General features: G+C 52.2%; 2 protein-coding genes and 1 pseudogene across 5 annotated transcripts; all 3 read left to right on the forward strand.

Annotated features, from left to right (window-relative positions):
• The first annotated feature begins 2,579 nt into the window (after positions 1 to 2,579).
• Positions 2,580 to 3,302, forward strand: LOC105498617 (large ribosomal subunit protein uL30 pseudogene; annotated as a pseudogene).
• Positions 3,303 to 9,161: 5,859 nt separating this feature from the next.
• Positions 9,162 to 12,067, forward strand: LOC105498615 (nurim). 2 transcript variants are annotated; one of them, XR_011623876.1, is made up of 4 exons: positions 9,162 to 9,304; positions 9,897 to 10,115; positions 10,676 to 10,852; positions 11,172 to 12,067. XR_011623876.1 is itself a non-coding variant. In XM_011770796.3 (4 exons), exons 1-4 carry the CDS (start codon positions 9,172 to 9,174, stop codon positions 11,451 to 11,453), a joined length of 789 nt encoding a protein of 262 aa, XP_011769098.1. In that variant the 5' UTR covers positions 9,162 to 9,171; the 3' UTR covers positions 11,454 to 12,067. The 2 variants fall into 2 exon arrangements, 1 of the variants encoding a protein (XP_011769098.1); XM_011770796.3 differs by having other exon boundaries at positions 9,897 to 10,093.
• A 724-nt stretch (positions 12,068 to 12,791) lies between these two features.
• Positions 12,792 to 23,755, forward strand: LOC105498616 (protein phosphatase 1 regulatory subunit 18). Of its 3 annotated transcripts, none has more exons than XM_011770800.3 (4): positions 12,792 to 13,004; positions 14,064 to 15,702; positions 20,733 to 20,943; positions 22,856 to 23,755. In XM_011770800.3, exons 2-4 carry the CDS (start codon positions 14,092 to 14,094, stop codon positions 22,873 to 22,875), a joined length of 1,842 nt encoding a protein of 613 aa, XP_011769102.1. In that variant the 5' UTR covers positions 12,792 to 13,004; positions 14,064 to 14,091; the 3' UTR covers positions 22,876 to 23,755. The 3 variants fall into 3 exon arrangements, with proteins under 3 accessions (XP_011769102.1, XP_011769103.1, XP_070953484.1); XM_011770801.2 differs by lacking the exon at positions 12,792 to 13,004 and adding an exon at positions 13,012 to 13,257 and having other exon boundaries at positions 22,856 to 23,020; XM_071097383.1 differs by lacking the exon at positions 12,792 to 13,004 and having other exon boundaries at positions 13,426 to 15,702.
• The last annotated feature ends 1,199 nt before the right edge of the window (positions 23,756 to 24,954 follow it).

Consider the following 24,954-nt stretch of genomic DNA (forward strand, 5'->3'; position numbering starts at 1 on the left):
CTAGGTCTCAAGACACAAACTTTAAAAAAAAAGTCACGGACTTATATTTAATTCATCATTATTTTCTATTTAGGGCAAATTATAACATTTCTTAAGGTTTTTTTTTTTTTTTTTTTCTTGAGACAGGGTTTCATCTCTGTCACCCAGGCTGGAGTGCAGTGGCACCATCTCAGCTCACTGCAACCTCCACCTCCCAGTTCAAGCAGTACTCCCACCTCAGCCTCCTGAGTAGCTAGGACTGCAGGCACACACCACCATGCCTGGCTACTTTTTTTTTTTTTTTTTTTTTTTTTATTGTTTAGTAGAGACGGGGCTCTGTTAAATTTTTGTATTTTTGGTAGAGACGAGGTTTTGTCATGTTGCCCAGGCTGGTCTCTAACTTCTAACCTCAAGTGACACACCCACCTCAGCCTCCTGAGTAGCTGGGATTGCAGGCACATGCCACCACGCCTAGCTAATTTTTGTATTTTTAGTAGAGATGGGGTTTCACCATGTTGGCCAGGCTGGTCTTGAACTCCTGACCTCAGATGATCCACCTGTCTTGACTTCCCAAAGTGCTGGGATTACAGACATGAGCTACCATGACTGGCCTTTTATTTTTTTGAGACAAGGTCTCACTCTGTTGTCTAGGCTGAAGTCTAGTAGCTTGATGTTGGCTCACTGCAGCCTTGACCTCCTGGGCTCAAAACGATTTTCCTCTCAGCCTCCCAAGTAGCTGGGACCATAGGTGTGTGCCACCATGCCTGGTGAATTTTTGTATTTTTGGTAGAGACAAGGTTTTGTCATGTTGCCCAGGCTGGTCTCTAACTCCTGACCTCAAGTGATCCACTTCAGCCTCCAAAAGTGCTGGGATTACAGGCTTGAGTCACCGTGCCCAGCCAAATTTAAAATGTAAAAGTTGATTACAAGGATGTGGAGAAATTAGAATCCTTATACATTGCTGGTAGGAATATTAGATGGTTCAGCCTTTGTGGTAAGCAGTTTGATGGTTCCTCAAAAAGTTAAACATATGGATGGGCACAGTGGCTCACACATGTAATCCCAGCACTTTGGAGGCCAAGGCGGGAAGATCACTTGAGCTCAGGAGTTCACGACCAGCCTGGGCAACATGACAAAACCTTGTCTCTACCAAAAATACAAAAATTCACCGGGCATGGTGGCACACACCTATGGTCCCAGCTACTTGGGAGGCTGAGAGGAAAATTGTTTGAGCCCAGGAGGTCAAGGCTGCAGTGAGCCAACATCAAGCCACTGCACTTCAGCCTGGGCAACAGAGTGAGACCTTGTCTCAGAAAAATAAAAGGCCAGTCATGGTGGCTCATGTCTGTAATCCCAGCACTTTGGGAAGTCAAGACAGGTGGATCATCTGAGGTCAGGAGTTCGAGACCAGCCTGGCCAACATGGTGAAACCCCATCTCTACTAAAAATACAAAAATTAGCCGGTCATGGTGGCAGGCATCTGCAATCCCAGCTACTTGGGAGGTTGAGGCAGAAGAATTGCTAGAACCTGGGAAGTGGAGGTTGCAGTGAGTTGAGATTGTGCCACTGCACTCTGGCCTGGGTGATAGAGCAAGACTCCACCTAAAAAAAAAAAAAAAAAAAAAAAGCCCGGGTGCAGTGGCTCATGCCTGTAATCCTAGCACTTTGGGAGGCTGAGGCGGGTGGATCATGAGGTCAGGAGATAGAGACCATCCTGGCAAACACGGAGAAACTCCAACTCTACTAAAAATATTAAAAATTAGCTAGGCGTGGTGGCGGGCGCCTGTAGTTCCAGCTACTCAGGAGGCTGAGGCAGGAGAATGGCATGAACCCGGGAGGCAGAGCTTGCAGTGAGCTGAGATCGCGCCACTGCACTCTAGCCTGGGCAACAGAGTGAGACTCTGTCTCAAAAAAAAAAAAAAAAAAAAAAAAAAAGTAACTTATTTTCTGGCTGGAACCGTGTAGGGTGTCGTAAAGAAAAAGGAGAGGGCCAGGGTGTGGTGGCTCACACCTATAATCCCAACATTTTGGGAGGCCGAGGTGGGCAAGTCACCTGAGGTCAGGAGTTCCAGACCAGCCTGACCAATATGACGAAACCTCGTCTCTAATAAAAATATAAAACAGGCCGGGCGCGGTGGCTCAAGCCTGTAATCCCAGCACTTTGGGAGGTCGAGGCGGGTGGATCACGAGGTCAGGAGATCGAGACCATCCTGGCTAACATGGTGAAACCCCGTCTCTACTAAAAATACAAAAAACTAGCCGGGTGTGGTGGCGGGCGCCTGTAGTCCCAGCTACTCGGAGGCTGAGGCAGGAGAATGGCGTGAACCTGGGAGGCGGAGCTTGCAGTGAGCCGAGATCGCGCCACTGCACTCCAGCCTGGGTGACACAGCGCGAGACTCCATCTCAAAAAAAAAATAAATAAATACAAAACAAATTAGCCGGGCGTGGTGGCAGGTGACTGTGATCCCAGCTACTCAGGAGGCTGAGGCAGGAGAATTGCTTGAACGCAGGAGGGGGAGGTTGCATTGAGACGAGATCGCGCTATTGCACTCCAGCATGGAAGACAGAGACCCCGTCTCAAAAAAGAAAAAAAAAAGGAAAAAAAGAATGAGGTTCCTGCTATGCCAGAAACCCTTAAAAAGCGAAGGAATTTCCCAGAGTTGAAGATCAAAGGCCTGAGAAAGAAGTTTGCCCAAAAGATGCTTCAAAAGGCAAGGAGGAAACTTATCTATGAAAAAGTGAAACACTATCACAAGGAATATAGGCAGGTATACAGAACTGAAATTCAAACGGCTAGGACGGCCAGAAAAGCTGGCAACTTCTATGTACCTGCAAAACCCAAACTGACATTTGTCATCGGGATCAGTATCAGTGGTGTGAGCCCAAAGGTCCAAAAGGTGTTGAAGCTTCTTCGCCTTTGTCAAATCTTCAATGGAACCTTTGTGAAGCTCAACAAGGCTTCAGTGAACATGCTGAGGATTGTAGAACCATATATGGCATGGGGGTACCCAAATCTGAAGTCAGTAAATGAACTAATCTATCAGCGTGGTTATGGCAAAATCAGTAAGAACCGTATTACTTTGACAGATGATACTGTGATTGCTTGATCTCTGGGTAAATATGGCATCACCTGTATGGAGGATCTGATTCTTGAGATCTATACTGTTGGAAAATGCTTCAAAGAAGCAAATAACTTCCTGTGGCCCTTGAAATTATCCTCTCCACAAGGTGGAATGAAGAAAAAGACCATCCATTTTGTAGAAAGTGGACATGCTGGCAACAGGGAGGACCAGATCAACAGACTTCTTAGAAGAATGAACTAAGGGCCGGGCGCGGTGGCTCAAGCCTGTAATCCCAGCACTTTGGGAGGCCGAGGCGGGCGGATCACGAGGTCAGGAGATCGAGACCATCCTGGCTGACACGGTGAAACCCCGTCTCTACTAAAAAATACAAAAAAACTAGCCGGGCGAGGTGGCGGGCGCCTGTAGTCCCAGCTACTGGGGAGGCTGAGGCAGGAGAATGGCGTGAACCCGGGAGGCGGAGCTTGCAGTGAGCTGAGATCCGGCCACTGCACTCCAGCCTGGGTGACAGAGCCAGACTCCATCTCAAAAAAAAAAAAAAAAAAAAAGAAGAATGAACTAAGGTGTCTACCGTGATTGTTTTTCTAATCTAAGCACTTAAACAGTACCTGCTCTCAAATTGGAGGGAAAAAAAGAAAGTTAAACATGGAATTACCAAATGATCCAGCAATTCTGCTCCTAGGGATACACCCAAAAGAATTTAAATCAGGTGTCCAGGCTGGGTGGGGTGGCTCATGCCTGTAATCCCAGCATTTTGGGAGGCCGAGGCGGGAGGATTGCATGAACCCAGGAGTTCATGGGCAACCAGTCTGGGCAACATGGTAAAACCCTGTGACTACAAAAAATACAAAATGGGCTAGGTGTGGTGGCTCATGCCTGTAATCCTAGCACTTTGGGAGGCGAGGCGGGTAGATCACCTGAGGTCAGGAGTTCAAGACCAACCTGGCCAACAAGGTGAAACCCCATCTCTACTAAAAACTACAAAACTTAGCTGGGTGTGGTGGCTCATGCCTATAATCCCAGCATTTTGGGAGGCTGAAGTGGGTGGATCACCTGAGGTCAGGAGTTTGAGACCAGCCTGACCAACAGGAAGAAACCCCGTCTCTACTGAAAATACAAAATTAGCTGGGCTTGGTGCTACATGCTGGTAATCCCAGCTACTCGGGAGGCTGAGGCAGGAAAATCGCTTGAACCCAGGAAGCGGAGATTGTGGCGAGCCAAGATCATGCCATTGCACTCCAGCCTGGGCAACAAGAGCAAAACTCTCTCTCAAAAAAAAAAAAAAAAAAAAAAAGATTAACTGTGCATGGTGACTCATGCCCATAATCCCAGCACTTTGGGAGACTGAGGCGGATGGATCATGAGGTCAGGAGATCAAGACCATCCTAGCCAACATGGTGAAACCCCCTCTCTACTAAAAATATAAAAATTAGCTAGGCATGGTGGCATGCGCCTGTAGTCCCAGCTACCCATGAGGCTGAGGCAGAAGAATCACTTGAACCCAGGAAGAAGAGGTTGCAGTGAGTCAAGATCATGCCACTGCACTCCAGCTGGCTGTAGAGGGAGATTCCATCTCAAAAAAAAAAAAAAAAATAGCTGGGCACGGGGAGGCTGAGGCTGGAGAATCACTTGAACCCGGGAAGAAGAGGTTGCAGTGAGCCAAGATCATGCCACTGCACTCTAGCCTGGGTGACAGAGTGAGACTCTGTCTCAAAAAAAAAAAAAAAAAAATTTAGCCGGCTGTGGTGGCACACGCCTGTAATCCCAGCTACTTGGAATGCTGAGGTGGGAGGAGGTTGAGGCTGCAATGAGCCATGATTGTGCAACTACATTCCAGCCTGGGTAGCAGAGCAAGACCCTGTCTCCAAAAAAAAAAAAAAAAAAAAAAAAAGGAAAAGAAAACAGTTGTCCAAACAAATTCTTGTACACAAGTGTTCATATCAGCACTTTTTACAATAGCCAAAAAGATGGAAACAACACAAATGTTCATCAGCAAATAAGTGGATAAACAATTGTGATAAACCCATATAATCAAATATTATTCGACCATAAAAAAGGATGAAATACTGATATATGCTACAATTTTTTTTTTTTTTTTTTTTGAGACGGAGTCTCACTCTGTCGCCCGGGCTGGAGTGCAGTGGCCGGATCTCAGCTCACTGCAAGCTCCACCTCCCGGGTTTACGCCATTCTCCTGCCTCAGCCTCCCGAATAGCTGGGACTACAGGCGCCTGCCACCTCGCCCGGCTAGTTTTTTGTATTTTTTTTAGTAGAGACGGGGTTTCACCGTGTTAGCCAGGATGGTCTCGATCTCCTGACCTCGTGATCCGCCCGCCTCGGCCTCCCAGAGTGCTGGGATTACAGGCTTGAGCCACCGCGCCCGGCCTATGCTACAATATTTTGAGGATGAACATCAAAATGCTTTGCTAAGTGAAGGAAAGCCAGAAACAGAACACATATTATATGATTACACATGTGTGGAATATTCAGAATAGGTAAACCCACAGAGAACAAGAGCAGATTTGTGGTTGCCAGTGGCTGTTGACAGGGAGTGGGGAGGTGGGAATGAGAAAATGGGGAAATGGGGAGTAACTTCATGGGTATGGAGTTTTATGTTGGGGTGATAAAAATGTTTTGAAAGCCCAGCACAGTGGCTCACGCCTGTAATCCCAGCACTTTGGGAGGCTGGGGCAGGTGGATCACCTGAGGTCAGGAGTTCAAGATTAGCTGGACCAACATGGTGAAACCCCATCACTACTAAAAATACAAAATTAGCCAAGTATGGTAGCACATGCCTGTAATCCCAGCTACTTGGGAGGCTGAGCAGGAGAATTGCTTGAACCTGGGTGGCTGAGGTTGCAGTGAGCTGAGATCAAGCCATTGCACTCCAGCCTGGGCAATAAGAGCAAAGCTCCATCTCAAAAAAAAAGGTTTTGAAACTAGATAGAGGTGGTGGTTGTACCTATTACTAATGTACTAATATACTAAATACCATTATATTATTCTCTTTAAAGTGGTTAGGCTAGGCCGGGCATGGTGGCTCATGCCTGTAATCCCAGCACTGCGGGAGGCCGAGTCGGGTGGATCTCCTGAGGTCAGGAGTTCAAGACCAGCCTGGCCAACATGGCGAAACCCTATCTCTATTAAAAATACAAAAATTAGCCAGGTGTGGTGGTGGGCACCTGTAATCCCAGCTACTCGGGAGGCTGAGGCAGGAGAATCACTTGAACCCAGGAGGCGGAGGTTACAGTGAGCCAAGATCGCGCCATTGCACTCCAGCCTGGGCAATAAGAGCGAAACTCTGTCTCAAAAATAAATAAATAAACAAATAAAATAAAGTGGTTAGGCAGGGTATGGTGGCACCCTGGGAGGCTAAGGCAGCAGGATCACTTGAGCCAAGGAGTTTGAGACCAACCTGAGCATCATAGGGAGATCCCATCACTTCAAAAAATAAAAAGTTAGCTGAATGTGGTAGTACATGCCTGTAGTCCCAATTACTCAGGCGGCTGAGACAAGATGACCATTTGAGCCCAAAAGTTCAAGGTTGCAGTGAGCCGTGATCATACCACTGCACTCCAGCCTGGACCGCAACTCAAAAAAAAAGGTGAATTTTATGTTGTATGAATTTCAATTTTTTAAAAATAATTGGGGAGGCCGAGACAGGCGGATCACGAGGTCAGGAGATCGAGACCATCCTGGCTAACCTGGTGAAACCCCGTCTCTACTAAAAAACACAAAAAACTAGCCGGGCGAGGCGGCGGGCGCCTATAGTCCCACCTACTCGCAAGGCTGAGGCAGGAGACTGGCGTAAACCCGGGAGGCGGAGCTTGCAGTGAGCTAAGATCCGGCCACTGCACTCCAGCCTGGGCGACAGAGTGAGACTCCGTCTCAAAAAAAAAAAAAAAAGAAAAGAAAAAAAAATAATTGATTACTTGTGTACACTTTTCTGCATGTAAGTAATACTTAAGTTTGGAAAACTTTGGTGTAGTAGAAACAGCATGAGATTTGCCAAGCATTGTGCTGGCTATTAAACATATCTAATCTCATAATATACATTAAGCACAGCCATTGTGGGGGTGGCAGACAGTATGACCCAGATAAATATTAGTCCCCTTGCACAACTCAAAGCTTTCATACTCTTAAATTGTCCATGTCCCTGAGGCCCTGATTTCTTTCTTTCCCTTTTTTTTTTTTTTTTTGAGACAGAGTTTCACTGTTGTTGCCCAGGCTGGGTTGCAATGACGTGATCTCGGCTCACTGCAGCCTCCGCCTCTCAGGTTCTAGCGATTCTCCTGCCTCAGCCTCCTGAGTAGCTGGGATTACAGGCATGCACCACCACGCCGGGCTAATTTTGTATTTTTAGTAGAGACAGGGTTTCTCCATGTTGGTCAGGCTAGTCAACCTCAGGTGATCCACCCGCCTCGGCTTCCCACAGTGCTGGGATTACAGGCATGAGCCACCATGCCTGGCTCCTTTTTTTTCATTGTTATTAAGATGGAGTCTTGCTCTGTTGCCCAGGCTGGAGTGCAGTGGCGTGATCTCGGCTTACTGCAACCTCTGCCTCCCAGGTTCAAGTGATTCTCCTGCTTCAGCCTCCCATGTAGCTGGGACTACAGGCGTGTGCCACCACACCCAGTTAATTTTTGTATTTTTAGTAGAGACAGGGTTTCACCATGTTTGTCAGGCTGGTCTCGAACCCCTGACCTTGTAATCCACCCGCCTAGGCCTCCCATAGTGCTGGAATTACAGGCCTGAGCCACTGCATCCAGCCTCCTTTTTTTTTTTTTTTTTTGTTTGAGACAGAGTTTTACTCTGTCACCCAGGCTGGAGTCCAGTGGCGAGATCTCAGCTTATCACAACTCCCACCTCCCGGGTTCAAGCGATTCCAAAGTGCTGGGATTACAGGTGTAAGCCACTGCGTCTGGCCTCTTACACTTCCAATGAACCCCACAGCTTGTAGCACATTGCTTTGTGTGGTAAGTGTCTCTATTTGTGGTCCTAGCAGGAAATGAATAGCACAGTCAAATTAGGATAATTTGGGGAAGAGTTTAATAAAATGATAATTACAAAGAAGTAGGCAGGGTGTAGGGAAATCAGAAAGCATAGTGTAGTGCCTTAGTATCCACAGCTCTATTGTGATCACCTCCAAGCTCAAAAAGATGAGGGTGGAGCAGTCGTGTAAAGAGGACTTTCTCAATAAAAACTGTGACTTTCATTGATACCGTCCATTTGGGACAACTTCCTGAAGCAGAAAGCAGGGTGGAGACTGAATTCAAGGGAAAACATAAGATGTCTGGTACAGCATACAACAGCATTCATTCAGAGGAGGGTGGGAGTACTGAGCCCAGGAGAGGGAGAAGGAATGTAAAGCCTGCGAGAGGCTGCTCAGCAATTTTCTGGTCCCTTAGCCTACAGGATTAGCAGCTTCCTAACAGGCAATTATCTCTCTGGACCTGTTTATTCTATCTATAAGTTGATGGAATTAGTCTAATGATATCTAAGGTCCCTACTATGTGCACAGCTACTGCGACAAGGTCCTTAGCTGCATGATCTTTAATTCTGACAAAGGTTACTATCACAAATATTTTAACATTTTTACTCTCGTGGTTACAAATCAACAATCTCTGGCACTATTATAACAAACCTTTCAGTATTTACAGAGAAGTTATTTGCCCTTCTTAGCAACTAGCCAATCAACAACTCAACTTTATAGTAAGTTACAGAATTTATTCTGTACACTGTATTCTGTACAATGTATTCCATACATTAATGTATTTTGTGGTAAAATAGTAACTTTTAATTTTGGATGGTTAAACTAGACGAGCTGAGATTTAACCCACGTAAGCGGCTGCAGAGCCGCTACCCTTAACAGCTCTCTCTCGGGATTCTAACATTCCCTTCCGTGACGGAGAGACCGCAGGCTGGGACACGCATCCCGGGACGGATCCACAGCTGGGTGGGGAAGGCTGCGCCCGGCGGGCCGGAAGCCGGGCGGTGGTGTGCAGGAGCCCCGCCTTCCTGGGCTGGATTCGGGAGGGGGCGGGGCAGGGGCGGGGCCTGAGGCAGCGGGAATCCCGACCCCGCCCCTTTCCCCACCCCTCCATTTCTCGCCATGGCCCCTGCACTGCTCCTGGTCCCTGCTGCCCTCGCCTCTTTCATCCTGGCCTTTGGTACCGGAGTGGAGTTCGTGCGCTTTACCTCCCTTCGGCCACTTCTTGGAGGGATCCCGGAGTCTGGTGGTCCGGGTGAGCGGGAGGGATCGGGGATGAACTGGGAGTAGGAAGGTGGAGCCGTAGGAGAGGGATCGAGGGCGGGGCTTGGAAACAAATGACAGGGGAGGTCCCAGAGAGGGAACTCGAATCTTGAAAGCGGCCGAGAAGCTACAGGGGAGGGAGACCTGAGTTCTAAATTAGGAACTCAAGGATTACAGTTTTGGAGAGGCGGGAGAGTGAGGACTGAGGGAGCCGAAAAGGGCGATAACCAGAGTATTCTAAGTAAAATGTTTTGTAGAGAGGGCTGTTGAGAGTGTTAAAAAGAAGGAGCATTTGGAGAACCGAAATAAGAGGGGCAATCCAGCGGTGGCCTCTCCAGCCATGCTTTTTGCAACTGCCTAACATGCATTGTTCTATAAATCCTCTTCCCTAGGTTTGCAGGAGGCCTAGGGAAGAGGGCAGAAACTAGGAATGGAAAAGTGAGATGGGCACAGCCTAGAGAGGAAGCATTAAGGCTCTTGAAAGCAGTAGGGACATGGCCTGGGGCTCCAAAAGGAGATGAGGATGGGGGAAACATTTGCCACCTTTTCGATCTTTTGTCTCTTTCTCCCTCAACTTCCTGTAGATGCCCGCCAGGGATGGCTGGCTGCCCTGCAGGACCGCAGCATCCTTGCCCCCCTGGCATGGGATCTGGGACTCCTACTTCTATTTGTTGGGCAGCACAGCCTCATGGCAGCTGAAAGAGTGAAGGCATGGACATCCCGGTACTTTGGGGTCCTTCAGAGGTCACTGTATGTGGCCTGCACTGCCCTGGCCTTGCAGGTATGAGGCCCTGGCCTTGCAGGTATGAAGTCCCTAAGGGAGACCAAGTGTGGGAGGGGTGCCCTGGATTGGAGGGGCAAAATATGGGTTCAGGAGGAGAACTGAGGAACTAATCTCAGCTTCCATTCCTCCACAGCACATACCCTAGTTTTTATCAAGAAGGGTGTACTTGTCCTTCCCCAAGCACAATACGTGCATTCTCACCTTTGCAACTTTGTTCATGTCCTGCTTGAGATCCCTTCCTTCTCTTCAGTCCTACCCTTTCTTCAAAACCACTTCCCTAGGTCTGAAGAGGCCTTGTCTGTCTTCTCATTGGGTGGTTGGCATAGGCTACTACTTTGTGTAGCTATCAGGTCACCCCATCTGTTCTGTAAATTCTCAGGGTGGAGACAGGCCATCCTTACATCTTTGGGACCTCACCCAGCATGCACCCTCCACATGGTGAATATTTGGTGGTGATGCTTAGGTGAGAGGTGGGGGAGAGTTGCAGGCTAGCCTGTGGTGGGGGCAGCTCTGGATCCGGGTCTCCCAAGGTCGGGCAGGGTAGGGCACTGGGATACGAAGCCCCTTATCCTTCCACAGCTGGTGATGCGGTACTGGGAGCCCGTACCCCGAGGCCCCGTGTTGTGGGAAGCTCAGGCTGAGCCATGGGCCACCTGGGTGCCCCTCCTGTGCTTTGTGCTCCATGTCATCTCCTGGCTTCTCATCTTCAGCATCCTTCTCGTCTTTGACTATGCTGAGCTCATGGGCCTCAAACAGGTGAGGCTCTGAGATCCCTACCTACGACCTCTGACCCGTTTTAGAACTACTCTTTCCCTTTCAAGGGTTTCCCTCCTCCCATGCTCTTCTACTGTCTCCTTGATTCTCCCTCATGACCCTTCCCTCAGAAGAACAGCAACCATGGGCCTCCTGGGCCTGGGGAAGGTACATGGATCATAAGTCAGGATCAGGGATCCAAGTCTCAGAAGAGGGGTTCCTGGGCCTGAGTTCTAGAAGGCTGGTGCCTGGAAGAGGAGGAAAGAAGCGCCCAAGCTGAGAAAAGGGCTTGACTCAATTTCTAAACTCTTCTCCCTCTTAGGTATACTACCATGTGCTGGGGCTGGGCGAGCCTCTGGCCCTGAAGTCTCCCCGGGCTCTCAGACTTTTCTCTCACCTGCGCCACCCAGTGTGTGTGGAGCTGCTGACAGTGCTGTGGGTGGTGCCTACCCTGGGCATGGACCGTCTCCTCCTTGCTCTCCTCCTTACCCTCTACCTGGGCCTGGCTCATGGGCTTGATCAGCAAGACCTCCGCTACCTCCGGGCCCAACTACAAAGAAAACTCCACCTGCTCTCTCGGCCCCAGGATGGGGAGGCAGAGTGAGGAGCTCACTCTGGTTACAAGCGCTGTTCTTCCTCTCCCCCTGAATTCTAAATCCTTAACATCCAGGCCATGGCTGCTTCACGCCAGAGGCCCAAATTCATGGACTGAAGGAGCTACCCCTTCCACTACTTGAGAGTTTATTCTCTGGGTCCAGCTCCACACCCTAAATTCTGAGTTTCAGCCACTGAACTCCAAGGTCCACTTCTCACTAGCAAGGAAGAGCGGGGTGTGGAACTCATCTGTCCCCTCACTGTTTAGGGCATGACACTTTCGCCCTCAACAGCCTCCTGAGAAGGAAAGGATCTGCCCTGACCATTCCCCTGGCACTGTTACTTGCCTCTGTGCCTCAGGGGTCCCCTTCTCCACCTCCAGCTTCCACTCCAAGAAGCTGGACCAGGGTCTGCAAGTTCAATGGTCATAGCTGTCCCTCCAGGCCCCACACCTTGCCTCACCACTCCTGGTCCTAGTCTCTGCACCTCCTTAGGCCCTGCCTCTGTGCTTAGACCCCAACCTAGTCAAGGGTATTCTCCTGCTCTTAACTCGATGACTTGGGGCTCCCTGCTCTCCTGAGGAAGATGCTCTGCAGGAAAATAAAAGTCAGCCTGATTTTTCTACATATGGCATGCAGTCTGTCAGTGTCTCCCAAGCTGCAGGGCTGAGTTTGGAAAAGAAAGCCAGAGGGAGCCTGGGAGCGCCGAACTGGAGTCTGGGCAGCCACCACGCCCTCTGGCAACCGCTGGGCTTCGGCCACCCCCCGCCGACCCGGCCCACTTTGCCAGAGCGGCCGGGTCCCCATTCCCATTCCTTCAAATTCCCTTTTTCCCGGCAGCCCACCCGGAGACCCAAGGGAGACAGGTTGAAGCTAGAAAGAGTCCGGCAGCAGCTCTGGTAGGGGGGCGAGCTTCCAAAACCTCTGGTTTCTGAGCGCCTCTCCTGCCGCCCACTCCACAAGGCCCCCCACAGCCTGGCGGTTGCCCTCGACCCGCAAAAACAAAGGCCTGCAGAGGTTGGACCTCCAGACCCAGATGAGAAGGCAAAAGCGTAGGGAGGAGCTGCAGGAGATGGGAAGGGCGGGCCCGGCCCCGAGCAGCTGCCGCTTCCTCCCAAAGTCCCACGAGGGGCCTGAGTCACGGGCCACCGCCCTGGGTCGGCGAGCTGGGGGAAGGGATCTGGACACCTGGGGTGTCCGGGCGGGAAGCTGGTGAGGGCCCCTGGGGACACAGCGGAGGGCCAGGGGTTGGGACAAGAACAGGGTAGTCCCGGAGCGAGTCCCACGCGGGGTGGGAGGGAGCTAGGCCCCGCCCCCTCCTCGGCTCCGCCCTGCGCCCCCATCCCTCTCCTCATTGTCCTTAGACAAAGCGGTCGCCGCCCCCGCCCGGCCCCCTGGTCTCTGTCTCCGTCCCACCTCCTTTGCTGCCTCTTTCCCTCCTCCTCTCCTTCCCTCCTCCCCTCCCTCTAGTCTCCGGATCTCCCTCGGTCCCTCTCTCCTCCTCTTCCTCTCTCCGGACGCCCGGCTCCTCGGCACCCCCTCCCGCGGGGGTCCTGCGGCGTGTGAGTTGACTGAGGGGCTCAGACTTGGGGAGTGGGTGTCTCCTCGCTCCGGTCCTTGCTCCCATCCCTGGGCCGGATCTTGGCTGTCTCCTCTTTGTGCCGAGATTGTCAGTCTGTGCGTCCAGAGCGGGGTGGAGACTGCCGGCTCTGTCACGGCTCCATGAGAGCGGGGACGGGGCACAGGACTTGCAGGCGCCGGGGAGAAGAGACATGGAGCCGGCCCTCGGCACTCTGGGGTCGCGTGGCGCAGCCGGTGGGGGAGGCAGGCGGTGGTGACGGGACAGGGTGGGGGTGGACGCCAGGGTTCTGGGAACGCGCTGGCAGCCCTGACGCCCGGGTTCCGAAAGTCCCGGGGGTGGGTATTTCCCCCGACCCGCCTCGGGGGCGGAGTGCGGGGCAGAGGGGTGGGGGCTGGGGAGAGGCGTGGCCCGAGCGGTGCTGGAAGGGGAGCCGGGACCTTTGGGGCCCGCGCTGAGACGCGCCGGGGTGCTGCCGCCGCGCTCCTTTCCCCTCTTCCTTGGTTCCCCTTCTCCCCTAGACCTCTTCGCTTTCCGCTCCTCCTTGCCTCCCCAACACCCCCTCAGGTCCCGTTGCCTCCTGGTCCTTCCAGGGATTCCTGGTCCTTCCTTCCCACACTAGTCTCCCTGGGGTATCGCTGAGGCAGTCTGGCCTGCACCCAGATTCCCCTCACCCCAGCCTCATTTCTCTCTTCTCCCTCACACCAACTTTCCTTTTCGCCCTTCTCTCTCTGTCTCACATCCTAGAGACTGTCTTTAATACGCATTAACCCTGACTGCCACATCTGGCTCCTGCCCTCATTGCCTCCAATCAGGACTCTTCCTCTCACATCACCCCCACCACCCCCAACTTGGGCTCACAACTTCTCTTCACTTTTTCCATTTCCCCAGTTCTCTGCCTTCCCTCTTTCCCTCTGTCCTCATCCTTAGCCCCCCTGCCCTGCTTTGTGTCCCACCTCTCCCCCTCCACTTCCTCTCCTCCCACCCTCAGTCTCCCCCCTGGGCCTCTCTGGAGCCTCTCCTTCCTGTTCTCTGCCCCCAGTGCTCCCTACCCTCACCTCAAGGCGACCATGGCCACCATCCCAGACTGGAAGCTACAGCTGCTAGCCAGGCGCCGGCAGGAGGAGGCGTCCGTTCGAGGCCGGGAGAAAGCAGAACGGGAACGCCTGTCCCAGATGCCAGCCTGGAAGCGAGGGCTCCTGGAGCGCCGCCGGGCCAAGCTTGGGCTGTCCCCTGGGGAGCCTAGCCCTGTGCCGGGGACTGCAGAGGCTGGCCCTCCAGACCCAGATGAGTCTTCGGTCCTTCTGGAGGCTATTGGGCCAGTGCACCAGAACCGATTCATTCGGCAGGAGCGGCAGCAGCAGCAGCAGCAGCAACAAAGGAGTGAAGAGCTGCTAGCAGAGAGAAAGCCTGTGCCTCTGGAGGCCCGGGAGCGGAGACCCAGCCCTGGGGAGATGCGGGATCAGAGCCCCAAGGGAAGAGAGTCAAGAGAAGAGAGACTAAGTCCCAGGGAGACCAGAGAGAGGAGACTGGGGATAGGGGGAGCCCAAGAGTCCAGCCTGAGGCCTCTGGAGGCTCGGGACTGGAGGCAAAGCCCAGGAGAGGTGGGAGACAGGAGCTCCCGACTGTCAGAGCCATGGAAATGGAGGCTGAGTCCTGGAGAAACTCCAGAGCGGAGTCTGAGACTAGCAGAGTCTCGAGAGCAAAGCCCCAGGAGAAAAGAGGTGGAAAGTAGACTGAGCCCAGGGGAATCTGCCTACCAGAAGTTGGGCCTGACAGAGGCCCATAAATGGAGACCTGACTCCAGAGAGTCTCAGGAACAGAGTTTGGTACAACTGGAGGCAACAGAGTGGAGGCTGAGGTCAGGAGAAGAAAGACAAGGCTACTCGGAAAAATGTGGCAGAAAAGAAGAGTGGCCAGTTCCAGGGGTGGCTCCGGAAGAGACTACAGAGCTGTCCGAGACCCTGACAAGGGAGGCCCAAGGCAGCAGTTCCACAGGAATGGAGGCAGCAGAGCAGAGGCCTGTGGAAGATGGCGAGAGGGGCATGAAGCCAGCAGAAGGGTGGAAATGGACCCTGAACTCCGGGAAGGCTCGAGAATGGACACCCAGGGACATAGAGGCTCAAACTCAGAAACCAGAACCTTCAGAGTCAGCAGAGAAGCGTCTGGAATCTCCTAGTGTGGAGGCTGGAGAAGGGGAGGCTGAGAAGGAGGAGGCGGGAGCTCAGGGCAGGCCTCTGAGAGCCCTGCAAAACTGCTGCTCTGTGCCCTCCCCCCTCCCACCAGAGGACGCTGGGACTGGAGGCCTGAGACAGCAGGAAGAGGAAGCAGTGGAACTCCAGCCCCCACCACCAGCCCCTCTGTCTCCCCCACCCCCAGCCCCAACTGCCCCCCAACCTCCTGGGGATCCCCTCATGAGCCGCCTGTTCTATGGGGTGAAGGCAGGGCCAGGGGTGGGGGCCCCCCGCCGCAGTGGACACACCTTCACCGTCAACCCCCGGCGGTCTGTGCCCCCTACGACCCCAGCCACCCCAACCTCTCCAGCCACAGCTGATGCTGCAGTCCCAGGAGCTGGGAAGAAGCGGTACCCAACTGCCGAGGAGATCTTGGTTCTGGGGGGCTACCTCCGTCTCAGCCGCAGCTGCCTTGCCAAGGGGTCCCCCGAAAGACACCACAAACAGGTAGGGAAGCAGCCAAGCCAGACTTCTTAGAAGCCCACTTGTCAATTCTCTTTGGACTCTGGTCTTTATTTCTTTTTTATACCCCTGTTTTCTTGTCTTCCTCTCTTCTTTCTTGTTAATTCCTGCCACCACCCTTCCTCGCTCTGCACATACACCCTTCCTTCTCAGAGCCCTCCTTTTCCATTTTGAGCCCAAAAGATCCTGCCCCAGCAAAGGCCGTCTCTGGGTGTGTCTCTTTCAGGGTGTGCCCGGCTGCTCATTCTCCCTTCCCTTGGGCTCTGAATTTTCAGCCCCCTTTTCTTTCCTTCCTTTCCTGAGTGTGACCCGCCCCAGCCCATCCAGTGGGAAAGCCCAAACTGACAAGCTTGAATCAGTGAGGGCAGCGTCACGAGGGTGAAAGCACTTGCAGTTTTTCTGCGGAGAAGGGATAGGGAGCCTGGGGTGGCGGAGGGGGTGCGTTTGTGTTCTAGGGAGAAACTGTAGGGAGAAGTGAATGGAGGAAGGTCCAACTGCCCCATGGGAAAGAGGGCAGAGCTGAATAGGGACATCTTAGGATGGAGGGGAGAGGGGAGATGGAACTGGGCCGGCCAAAGAGCAGAGAGAAGGCTTTTGAACCCTGAGTCTGCCCCATGGGAGAGACACAGAGAGGCCATTTGAAGTGGGTGACCTCGGGGTTGCACACCCCCAGCTGGGCCACTGCTTCAGACAGTGCTCCCTTCTCTCTTGGGACAAGAAAAGCCTTCTCCTCTTCCAAAATACTCCCGCCCCTCACTCCCCCGTCCTTCCTCCCTGGGTTTCCCCTCCCTCCCAAGAACTGGCTTAGGGTTCGGTTTTCCCCTCTCTTCCTGCCATCCTGGACTCTCCCTCCCCTTAGGGTAGTGAAAGAGAGAAGTGAATTTGGAGACAGTTTTGAGAGCAGGCACTGGCCAGGGAGCACAGTGGGAGTTCTGGATAGGGGTCAGGGCTGAGGCCAGCAGAGGGTCAGAGGTTAGACTTGCAACAAAGACCTGCAGGAAAGTGGGGGCAGCTAGGCTAACTCCCCCTGGCCCTGGCCCTGGCCTCATTTCTTCCCTGTGCACGCCCACCTGTTTCCAGCTTGAAAATCTCTGGCGAGAGAGAGGTCCCACCTCAGACATCTCAGACTTAGGAAGTCCCTCCAGTCACACACATCTCCCCAGAGCCTGGGATGCCCAGTCTCATTCTCATCCCCTGTGTTAACATCCTCAGATTTGATTTTTTTGTGTCCTCAGTGTCAGTGGGGAACCACAGGGACTAAAGATATGGGTTAAGCCTGGGGTGGAGGGGGGTTCATTTGATTGCCCAATTCATCTTCACATGAAGCGTAAGTTCACACCCCTGAGCCATGGTGCTTGGGAACCTACCCTCAGCCCTCTGACTGCTACCATCCTGTTCCCCTCAGGGCTGGGCAGATGAAAAAAACAGAAGTCCGGAAATGCTACCCGGGTGAGGTGTTCAGAAAAGTCACTTCCTACTGAGAGAGGCTTGTGCCTCTGGGGAAGAATGAGCAGAGGGAAGCATGAAGCTTTGGGGCCCAAAGCCCAGGGAGCATCCCAGGGGAGCCAGGAAGCAAGTGCAGGGCAGGACCCATGCTGGTGACCATACCTAGGCCAGAGAGCAGGGGAGCCGGAAGCAGATCGCCCAAACAGGAAGCCTGGGGTGGGGGCCGGAAGGCTGGTGGGGCTGAGTGGGGAACCCTGGGCTCTGGGCCTGCCAGAGCTGTGCTCAGGATGTGGTGAGAGAATAAGGAAGCAGCCACTGCTTGGGTGGGGGTGGGGAAGAGGCAGCACAGAGTTCTTCTGACCCAGATGCCTCACCCTCCACCCTCTCCCCACTCTCAGCACCCTGCTCTTCAGGGACTGGGTGCCTTGTCCCAGCTCTGCTGCAACACACTGGCTCAGGAATAGGAGATAGGAGGACCCTGCCACCAACCCCCGCTTCACCTTCCCTAAATAACTCGTTTGCAGGCTAAGTCCATCAAACTTATCCCTGCCATCAGGAGAGAAATCCCAGCCCTGCCACTGGAGCCCAGGGGATGGCTGTGGCTGGTGCCCTACCCCAGAGGCCTCCTGGGCTGAGAGACCAGCCCTGTTGTGACCTTATATAGCTGATGGGAGAGGAGCAAGTGAGTCACCCTCTCTCTACCCGCCCCCCCACTCCCATGCAGGCTGTGCATTCCTGAGAAGTCCAGTCAGAAGCTGGTGGGGGGTGAGGAGAGAGGCAGGGTAGGGGGGAGATACAAACATAGACCGAGAGCAAATAAAATAAGTCCTTTTTCAGAATAGATAATAAAGTACAGAGGTTATTATTCCAAAAGAGGATATGAGAAGAAAACAAAAATGGGTTCCCAGAAATGTGGGTAAATCTGTCAGTAACAGAAACTAAGTGGTCGCTTCTGAGAACTTGGGATATAAGCAGTCTGGCTGCTATAACTAGATTGTACCAGCAGTTCCACAGACATGAACTGGGGGGTCAAATATGTATAGGCTGGACCACCCCCAGATTGTTTCCCCAGCATTGGTCCTCTGATGGCACCTCATCTGAGGTTTGAACAAACTCTAAACTCTTGCACTGTAGCAACTTTCAAGCTCCTTTTTTCTTTTCTTTTTTTTTTTTTTTCTGAGACAGTCTTGCTGTCTCCCAGCCTGGAGTTCAATGGTGAGATTTCGGCCCACTACAACCTCCACCTTCTGGCTTCAAGTGATTCTCCATCCTCAGCCTCCTGAATATCTGGAACTACAGGCGCACACCACCAAGCCCAGCTAATTTTAGTATTTTTAGTAGAGACGGGGTTTCACCATGTTGGCCAGGCTGGTCTCAAACTCCTGACCTCAAGTAATCCACCTGTCTTGGCCTCCCAAAGTGCTGGGATTACAGGTGTGAGCCACTTCACCCGGCCCCAAGCTCCTTTCAACAGCAGACACGAGTATAATAAATTAGTAAATTATCTAGGAAGTTAGAAGGTGGTGACTATGAAAAAAAAAAATAGAACAGTGGAACTTAGAGGGTCAGGAAGCAGGGGGAGTGAATATGGAGACTTCAAAATGGGGTGATCAGGAGGGTCAGAGCCATGGGGATATTTCAGGGGAGTGTTCTAGGCAGAAGGAATAGCTAGTACTTTTCTGGTCCTGAGGTGGGAGTGCGTGGAGGGACCAACGCCAGTGTGGCTGGAGTGAAGGAAGAGGCCAGAGAGGTAAGGGGAGGGTGGCACATTGGGAGCACCCTGTAGGCTTTGGTCAGGCTCTGGGCACCTTTGGGGCAATCAAGTAGACTTTTTTTTTTGAGGTGGAGTCTCACTCTGTTGCCCAAGCTGTAGTGCACTGGCGTGATCTCGGCTCACTGCAACCTCCGCCTCCCGGGTTCAAGTGATTCTCCTGCCTTGTCCTCCCGAGTAGCTGGGACTACAGGCGTACGCCACCATGCCCAGCTAATTTTTTTGTATTTTTAGTAGAGACGGGTTTCACCATGTTGACCAGGATGGTCTCAATCTCTTGACCTTGTGATACGCCCGCCTCGGCCTCCCAAAATGCTGGGATTATAGGCATGAACCACCGCGCCCAGCCTCGAGTAGACTTTTTGCTCCAAGTGAGATGGGGAGACAATGTGGGGTTTGGAGCCAACAAGGAGTAACATACACAGTTCCCGAGTTCCATTTTCCCATGGGGACCCAGGTGTCATATCTGATTTTTTTTTTTCTTTTTTAGAGACAGTGTCACTCTATTGCACAGGCTTGTCTCCAACTCCTGGGCTCGAGAAATAATCCTGCCTCAGCCTCCCAAAGTGCTGGGATTACAGGCGTGAGCCACCGTGCCTGACTGATGTCATATCTGATGCAGCTCTTAGCAACCACCTGCCCAGCCACCCTTCTGGCTTCTCCCTTTTCATACCTCAGTCCATTAGGGGACTCAGGGATGTTCGACTGGCCCCAAGTCTTCCCAAACAGATGCCAGGGAAGGCCTGAGTAGATCATTTGGACCTTTCCAAGTAGTCCACATGGAATCCTCCTGCTGTCTGCCTAATCCCTTTGGCTCCTAGACTTAATCCCACCCTGCCCCTTCCCCCTGAGCTTCTTAAGAGGGCAAAGGGGAAGGGTAGAAAGGCAGTGAGAACAGCTGGGACTCACCTGCTTTTGGCACAGTGTGATTTTTCTGTGCCCTGTCTGGTATTTTGTCTCTGCGCCTGTCCCTTTGAGCACACTGTGGGCCCCCACCCCAGGTTTGTGTGGACTTTCCTTTCTGCCCTTGTCATCTCCCCCAACCTTTCAAGGTATCAGCGGCTAATCTTTCCCCTGTGTGTTGTGGGAGTCTCTTGGTTCCTCTGGGCCTTTCTATTCATCTCCCATCTCTTCCCAGGCCCTAGACCCCCTTTGCTATGGATAGGAGAGGAATGAGGGGAGTGGGAGGGAACAGGTGCCCAGGCTCCTGGGTTTCGCATAGGACAGCAAGGGGCTGTGGGTATGAAAACCATGGTTTTGGTTGAGACTGGCTCCCCAGCCAGTTCTTTCCCCACTGGCCAGTCTGCTGGGCTCCTCTGGGAAGTTTACTCTTTCCCCACTGGCCAGTCTGCTGGGCTCCTCTGGGAAGTTTACTCTATTGCCTCCAAGGTGCCCAAAGACTCGGTTCTGATCACAAGACTAATCGCCACGTATTTTAATTTCTTTTTACCCCTCTGCCTCCCACACTCGAAAGAGCAGGGACCTTGGTCTTATGTTATTCACTTCTGCCTCCCAAGCCCCTGCCAACCTACAGGGCAAAGTCTGATGTTTTGAAATTATATGATCGAAGAGGGAAACTCTGGGATTGGAAAGCCAGTGTGTAAAGGAAAACTGGATCCCAGAGTGGATGGGAGAGAGTGAGGGGGGGCGCCTAAGTCCAACCCCCACCCCCACCTTTCCCCCGCCCCACCTGCTCCCTTGCAGACTCCCCCCCGCCCCCCCGCTTTCTCCCCCTCAACCCCCACGGGCCTCACCCCTGCTGACCTTGCCTCCTGCCCCCTTTTTCTCCCTCCTTCAGCTTAAGATCTCCTTCAGCGAGACAGCCCTGGAGACCACGTACCAATACCCCTCCGAGAGTTCGGTACTGGAGGAGCTGGGCCCGGAGCCTGAGGTCCCCAGTGCCCCCAACCCCCCAGCAGCCCAACCCGACGACGAAGAGGATGAGGAAGAGCTGCTGCTGCTGCAGCCAGAGCTCCAGGGCGGGCTGCGCACCAAGGCCCTGATTGTGGGTAAGCGGAGGCTCCGCCGGCTCGAGAGCGCCCCCTGCTGTCAGAGCTGGCGCTGCGGTCCAGGAGAGAAGAGGAGGGAGGATTGCATGTAGGCGCTTGGAAGGGGCTTGGTGGTCCTCTGGTCCAACCTGCTCCTTCAATAGATGGGCAAACTGAGGTCCCGGGCAGTGAAGTACACATTGAGTCTTCAAGTTTCAAAACGAGAACTCTTCCTGAGTACCGTAATCTGGTCAAAACCACAGGGTGGGTCAACAGGCCTGAGTTGGAATTGCAGCTTGTCTCTTAATTGTGTGATCTCAGGGAAACCATCCGATATCTGGCTTTAGTTTATTATTTATGAAATGAAGTTAATAATAACTACCTCCTGTGGCTCATGCCTGTAATCCCAGCACTTCGGGAAGCCAAGACGGGTGGATCGCTTGAGCCCAGGAGTTCAAGACCACCCTGGGCAACATGGCAAAATCCTGTCTCTACAAAAAAATACAAAAATTATCCCGGTGTGGACCAGGCACGGTGGCTCACGCCTGTAATCCCAGCACTTTGAGAGGCCGAGGCGGGCTGATCATGAAGTCAGGAGACTGAGACCATCCTGGCTAACACGGTGAAACTCCATCTCTACTAAAAATAAAAAAAAATTAGCCGGGCGTGGTGGTGGGCACCTGTAGTCCCAGCTACTTGGGAGGCTGAGGCAGGAGAATGGTGTGAACCTGGGAGGCGGAGCTTGCAGTGAGCCGAGATCACCCCACTGCACTCCAGCCTGGACAACAGAGCGAGACTCCATCTCTAAAAAAAATAAATAAATAAAAATAAAAGAATTAGCCAGGTGTGGCAGTGCACAGCTGTGGTTCCAGCTACTTGGGAGGCTGAGGTGGGAGGATCGTTTGACCTCAGAAGTTGGAGGCTGCAGTGAGCCGATATTGCACCACCCACTGCACTCCAGCCTGGGCAATAGAGGAAGACCCTGTCTCCAAAGAAACAAACAGGCCAGACACGGTGGCTCACGCCTGTAATTCCAGCACTTTGGGAGGCTGAGGCAGGTGGATCACTCAAGGTCAGAAGTTCAAGACCGGCCTGGCCAACATAGTGAAAACCCATCTCTACTAAAAATACAAAAATTAGCTAGGCATGGAGGTGGACACCTGCAATCCCTGCTACTCGGGAGTCTGAGGCAGGAGAATCACTTGAAGCTGGGAAGCAGAGGTTGCAGTGAGCCGAAATGATGCCACTGCACTCCAGCCTGGGCTACAGAGTGAAATTCTGTCTCAAAAAAACAGAAACCAAAAACTACCTCCTAGAGTTGTAGAAAAGATTAAGTAATTTATTTTATTTAATTAATTAATTTATTTATTTATTTTGAGATAGCGTCTCCCTCTGTCGCCCAGACTGGAGTGCAGTGGCACAATCTTGGCTCACTGCAACCTCTGCCTCCCAAGTTCAAGCGATTCTCATGCCTCAGTCTCTCAAGTAGCTGGGATTACAGATGTGTACCATCACACCTGGCTAGTTTTTATATTTTTAGTAGAGACAGGGTTCCCCCATGTTGGCCAGGCTGGTCTTGAACTCCTGACTTCAAGTGATCCTCCCGCCTCAGCCTCCTAAATTGCTCAGATTACAGGGGCTCCAGGCCAAGATTAAGTAGTTTTTGTGAAGCACCAAGAGCCACAGCTGGATATCAAATTACTTAATCTCTCCTGGAGTTATGGTGACATTAAACAGTTATGAGGATGCTTGGCACAAAATCCGAGCTAAATGAGTGATGGATGTGGTTACTGATGGTAACGTGCTTTAGATGTGGAAGATATTATAGGACTTCCTGCATGCCAACTGCCCTTCAATTTGTGTGTGGGGGAAGGGTGGGCAGAAGGCAGAGGCTCTCACTCATTCTCTGTCATTATTGCCCCCTCTCCCACAGATGAGTCCTGCCGGCGGTGACCATCTTCAACATAGGGATATACCTCCTTCCTTCTTATAACTGAAGATCCTGGATCCCGGAAGATTCAGGGCAGCAGACCCTGATAATGAGCCTGGCAGGGAAGGGCAACAACCAACATCTTGTAACTTGCTTTCCCCACCCTGTTTCTGGGGGCAGAGCCAATTGCCCAATTTCTACCCTAATCCAAAGTCCCTGGTGTGGGTGGGGTTAAACGTGCTGGTACATCCTGGGTGATCTAAGAGTGAGCGCCAAGTGCTGAGAAGGAGCACAGAACTCCCTGGAGGGTGGAGATGGAGCACCTGCCTTCCATGGCAGGGTACACTCTCCCCACAGCCTTCCTCCCCACCATCCCGTGGGGACTCTTGGGATTTAAGCACTCATCTCTCTCGAGGCCCAGAGCCCACTCCATTTATAGGCACATCTCCCTCATTTCCTAGGTCACTGCCCCTTTGTTTACAGCTCCTGCCTCCTCCTTGACCACAGCCTGGTTTACAAATTCCACCAGCTCCCAGCCCCACCTGCCAAAGTCCCAGGTTTACAAGCCACGCTTACTTGCTGTGTCTGCGTGGAATTCTTTCCTCTCTCCCCTCCAGTCTTCTCATTGGAGTGACCTGAAGGTGTGGCTTCCTCCACTTTTTCTCAGTATTACTTTGCCTTAGTTTTCCCCAAGAGGGGAGGCTGGAAATCTTAACTCTGTACCCGTTGATACTTATTTAATTCTGTTTCTCCTAGTGGTTCACAATTGAACTGAATTGAGATGGTGTCGGGTGGCTAAGGAGACCCCTCACCTCTCCTCCCCCATTGTGCCGCCTTTATCAATTGCCTGTCTTGTTTTGTTTTGTTTTTTAACTTTCCATAATAAAATGGAGTTCTCTCCAACTCATCTGCTTCTCCTTTAGGAAAAAAAAAAAAAAACGGGTATGTGAGGGGAGGCTCTGGTGGCTGGGGGAGAGGAAAATGATGGGGGATGAACCAGGAACTCGGCACTGACATGTCAAAAGGGGTCTGGGAAGCTGCCCATGGGTTTCACGCAGGACAAGCAGGTGACATGAGAAAGGGCAGTTGAAGTGTCCACTAGACTGGAAGTGCCATGAGGACTGACTACATCAGCTGGGTTCACTGCAACATCCCATACCTGTCAACTAGTAGACACGAAATTATTTCTAGAATGAATGACAACGAATGAATAGAAGAAAAGGGTTAAAATATTGCAGAGGACACTTCGAGTTGAAGGATTCTAGGATTTAGAAGCCTGCGCCATGCAGGCAGCTAGGTAGTATATGACACACAACCCATGTGGCTAATCCAGGGATATGTACTTCAAGAGTTGGGGCTATGAATAGTAAATCTGAAATTACTGCAAAATGAAGTAACTATGTACAAGAGTCGGTTTCCTGGAAAAGGTTCTCTGAAAGACAATGGATTTTATATCACTGGGCGCAGTGGCTTACGCCTGTAATCCCAGCACTTTGGGAGGCCGAGGCAGGTGGATCATGAGGTCAGGAGATCGAGACCATCCTGGCTAACACGGTGAAACCCCATCTCTACTAAAAATACAAAAAAATACAAAAAGCAGGCCGGGTGCGGTGGCTCAAGCCTGTAATCCCAGCACTTTGGGAGGCCGAGATGGGCGGATCACGAGGTCAGGAGATCGAGACCATCCTGGCTAACACAGTGAAACCCCGTCTCTACTAAGAAATACAAAAAATAGCCGGGCGAGGTGGCAGCGCCTGTAGTTCCAGCTACTCGGGAGGCTGAGGCCGGAGAATGGCCTGAACCCGGGAGGCGGAGCTTGCAGTGAGCTGAGATCCGGCCACTGCACTCCAGCCTGGGCTACAGAGCGAGACTCCGTCTCAAAAAAAAAAAAAAAAAAAAAAAAACAAAAAGCTAGCCGGACATGGTGGCAGGCACCTGTAGTCCCAGTTACTCAGGAGGCTGAGGCGAGAGAATGGCATGAACCCAGGAGGTGGAGCTTGCAGTGAGCCGAGATCGCGCCACTGCACTCCAGCCTGGGTGACAGAGCGAGATTCCATCGCAAAAAAAAAAAAGGTTTAAAAAGCCTTGATAATGCATGGCTT

Source organism: Macaca nemestrina, chromosome 5 (genome assembly GCF_043159975.1).
Source record: "Macaca nemestrina isolate mMacNem1 chromosome 5, mMacNem.hap1, whole genome shotgun sequence".
Classification (NCBI taxonomy): Eukaryota; Metazoa; Chordata; class Mammalia; order Primates; family Cercopithecidae; genus Macaca; species Macaca nemestrina.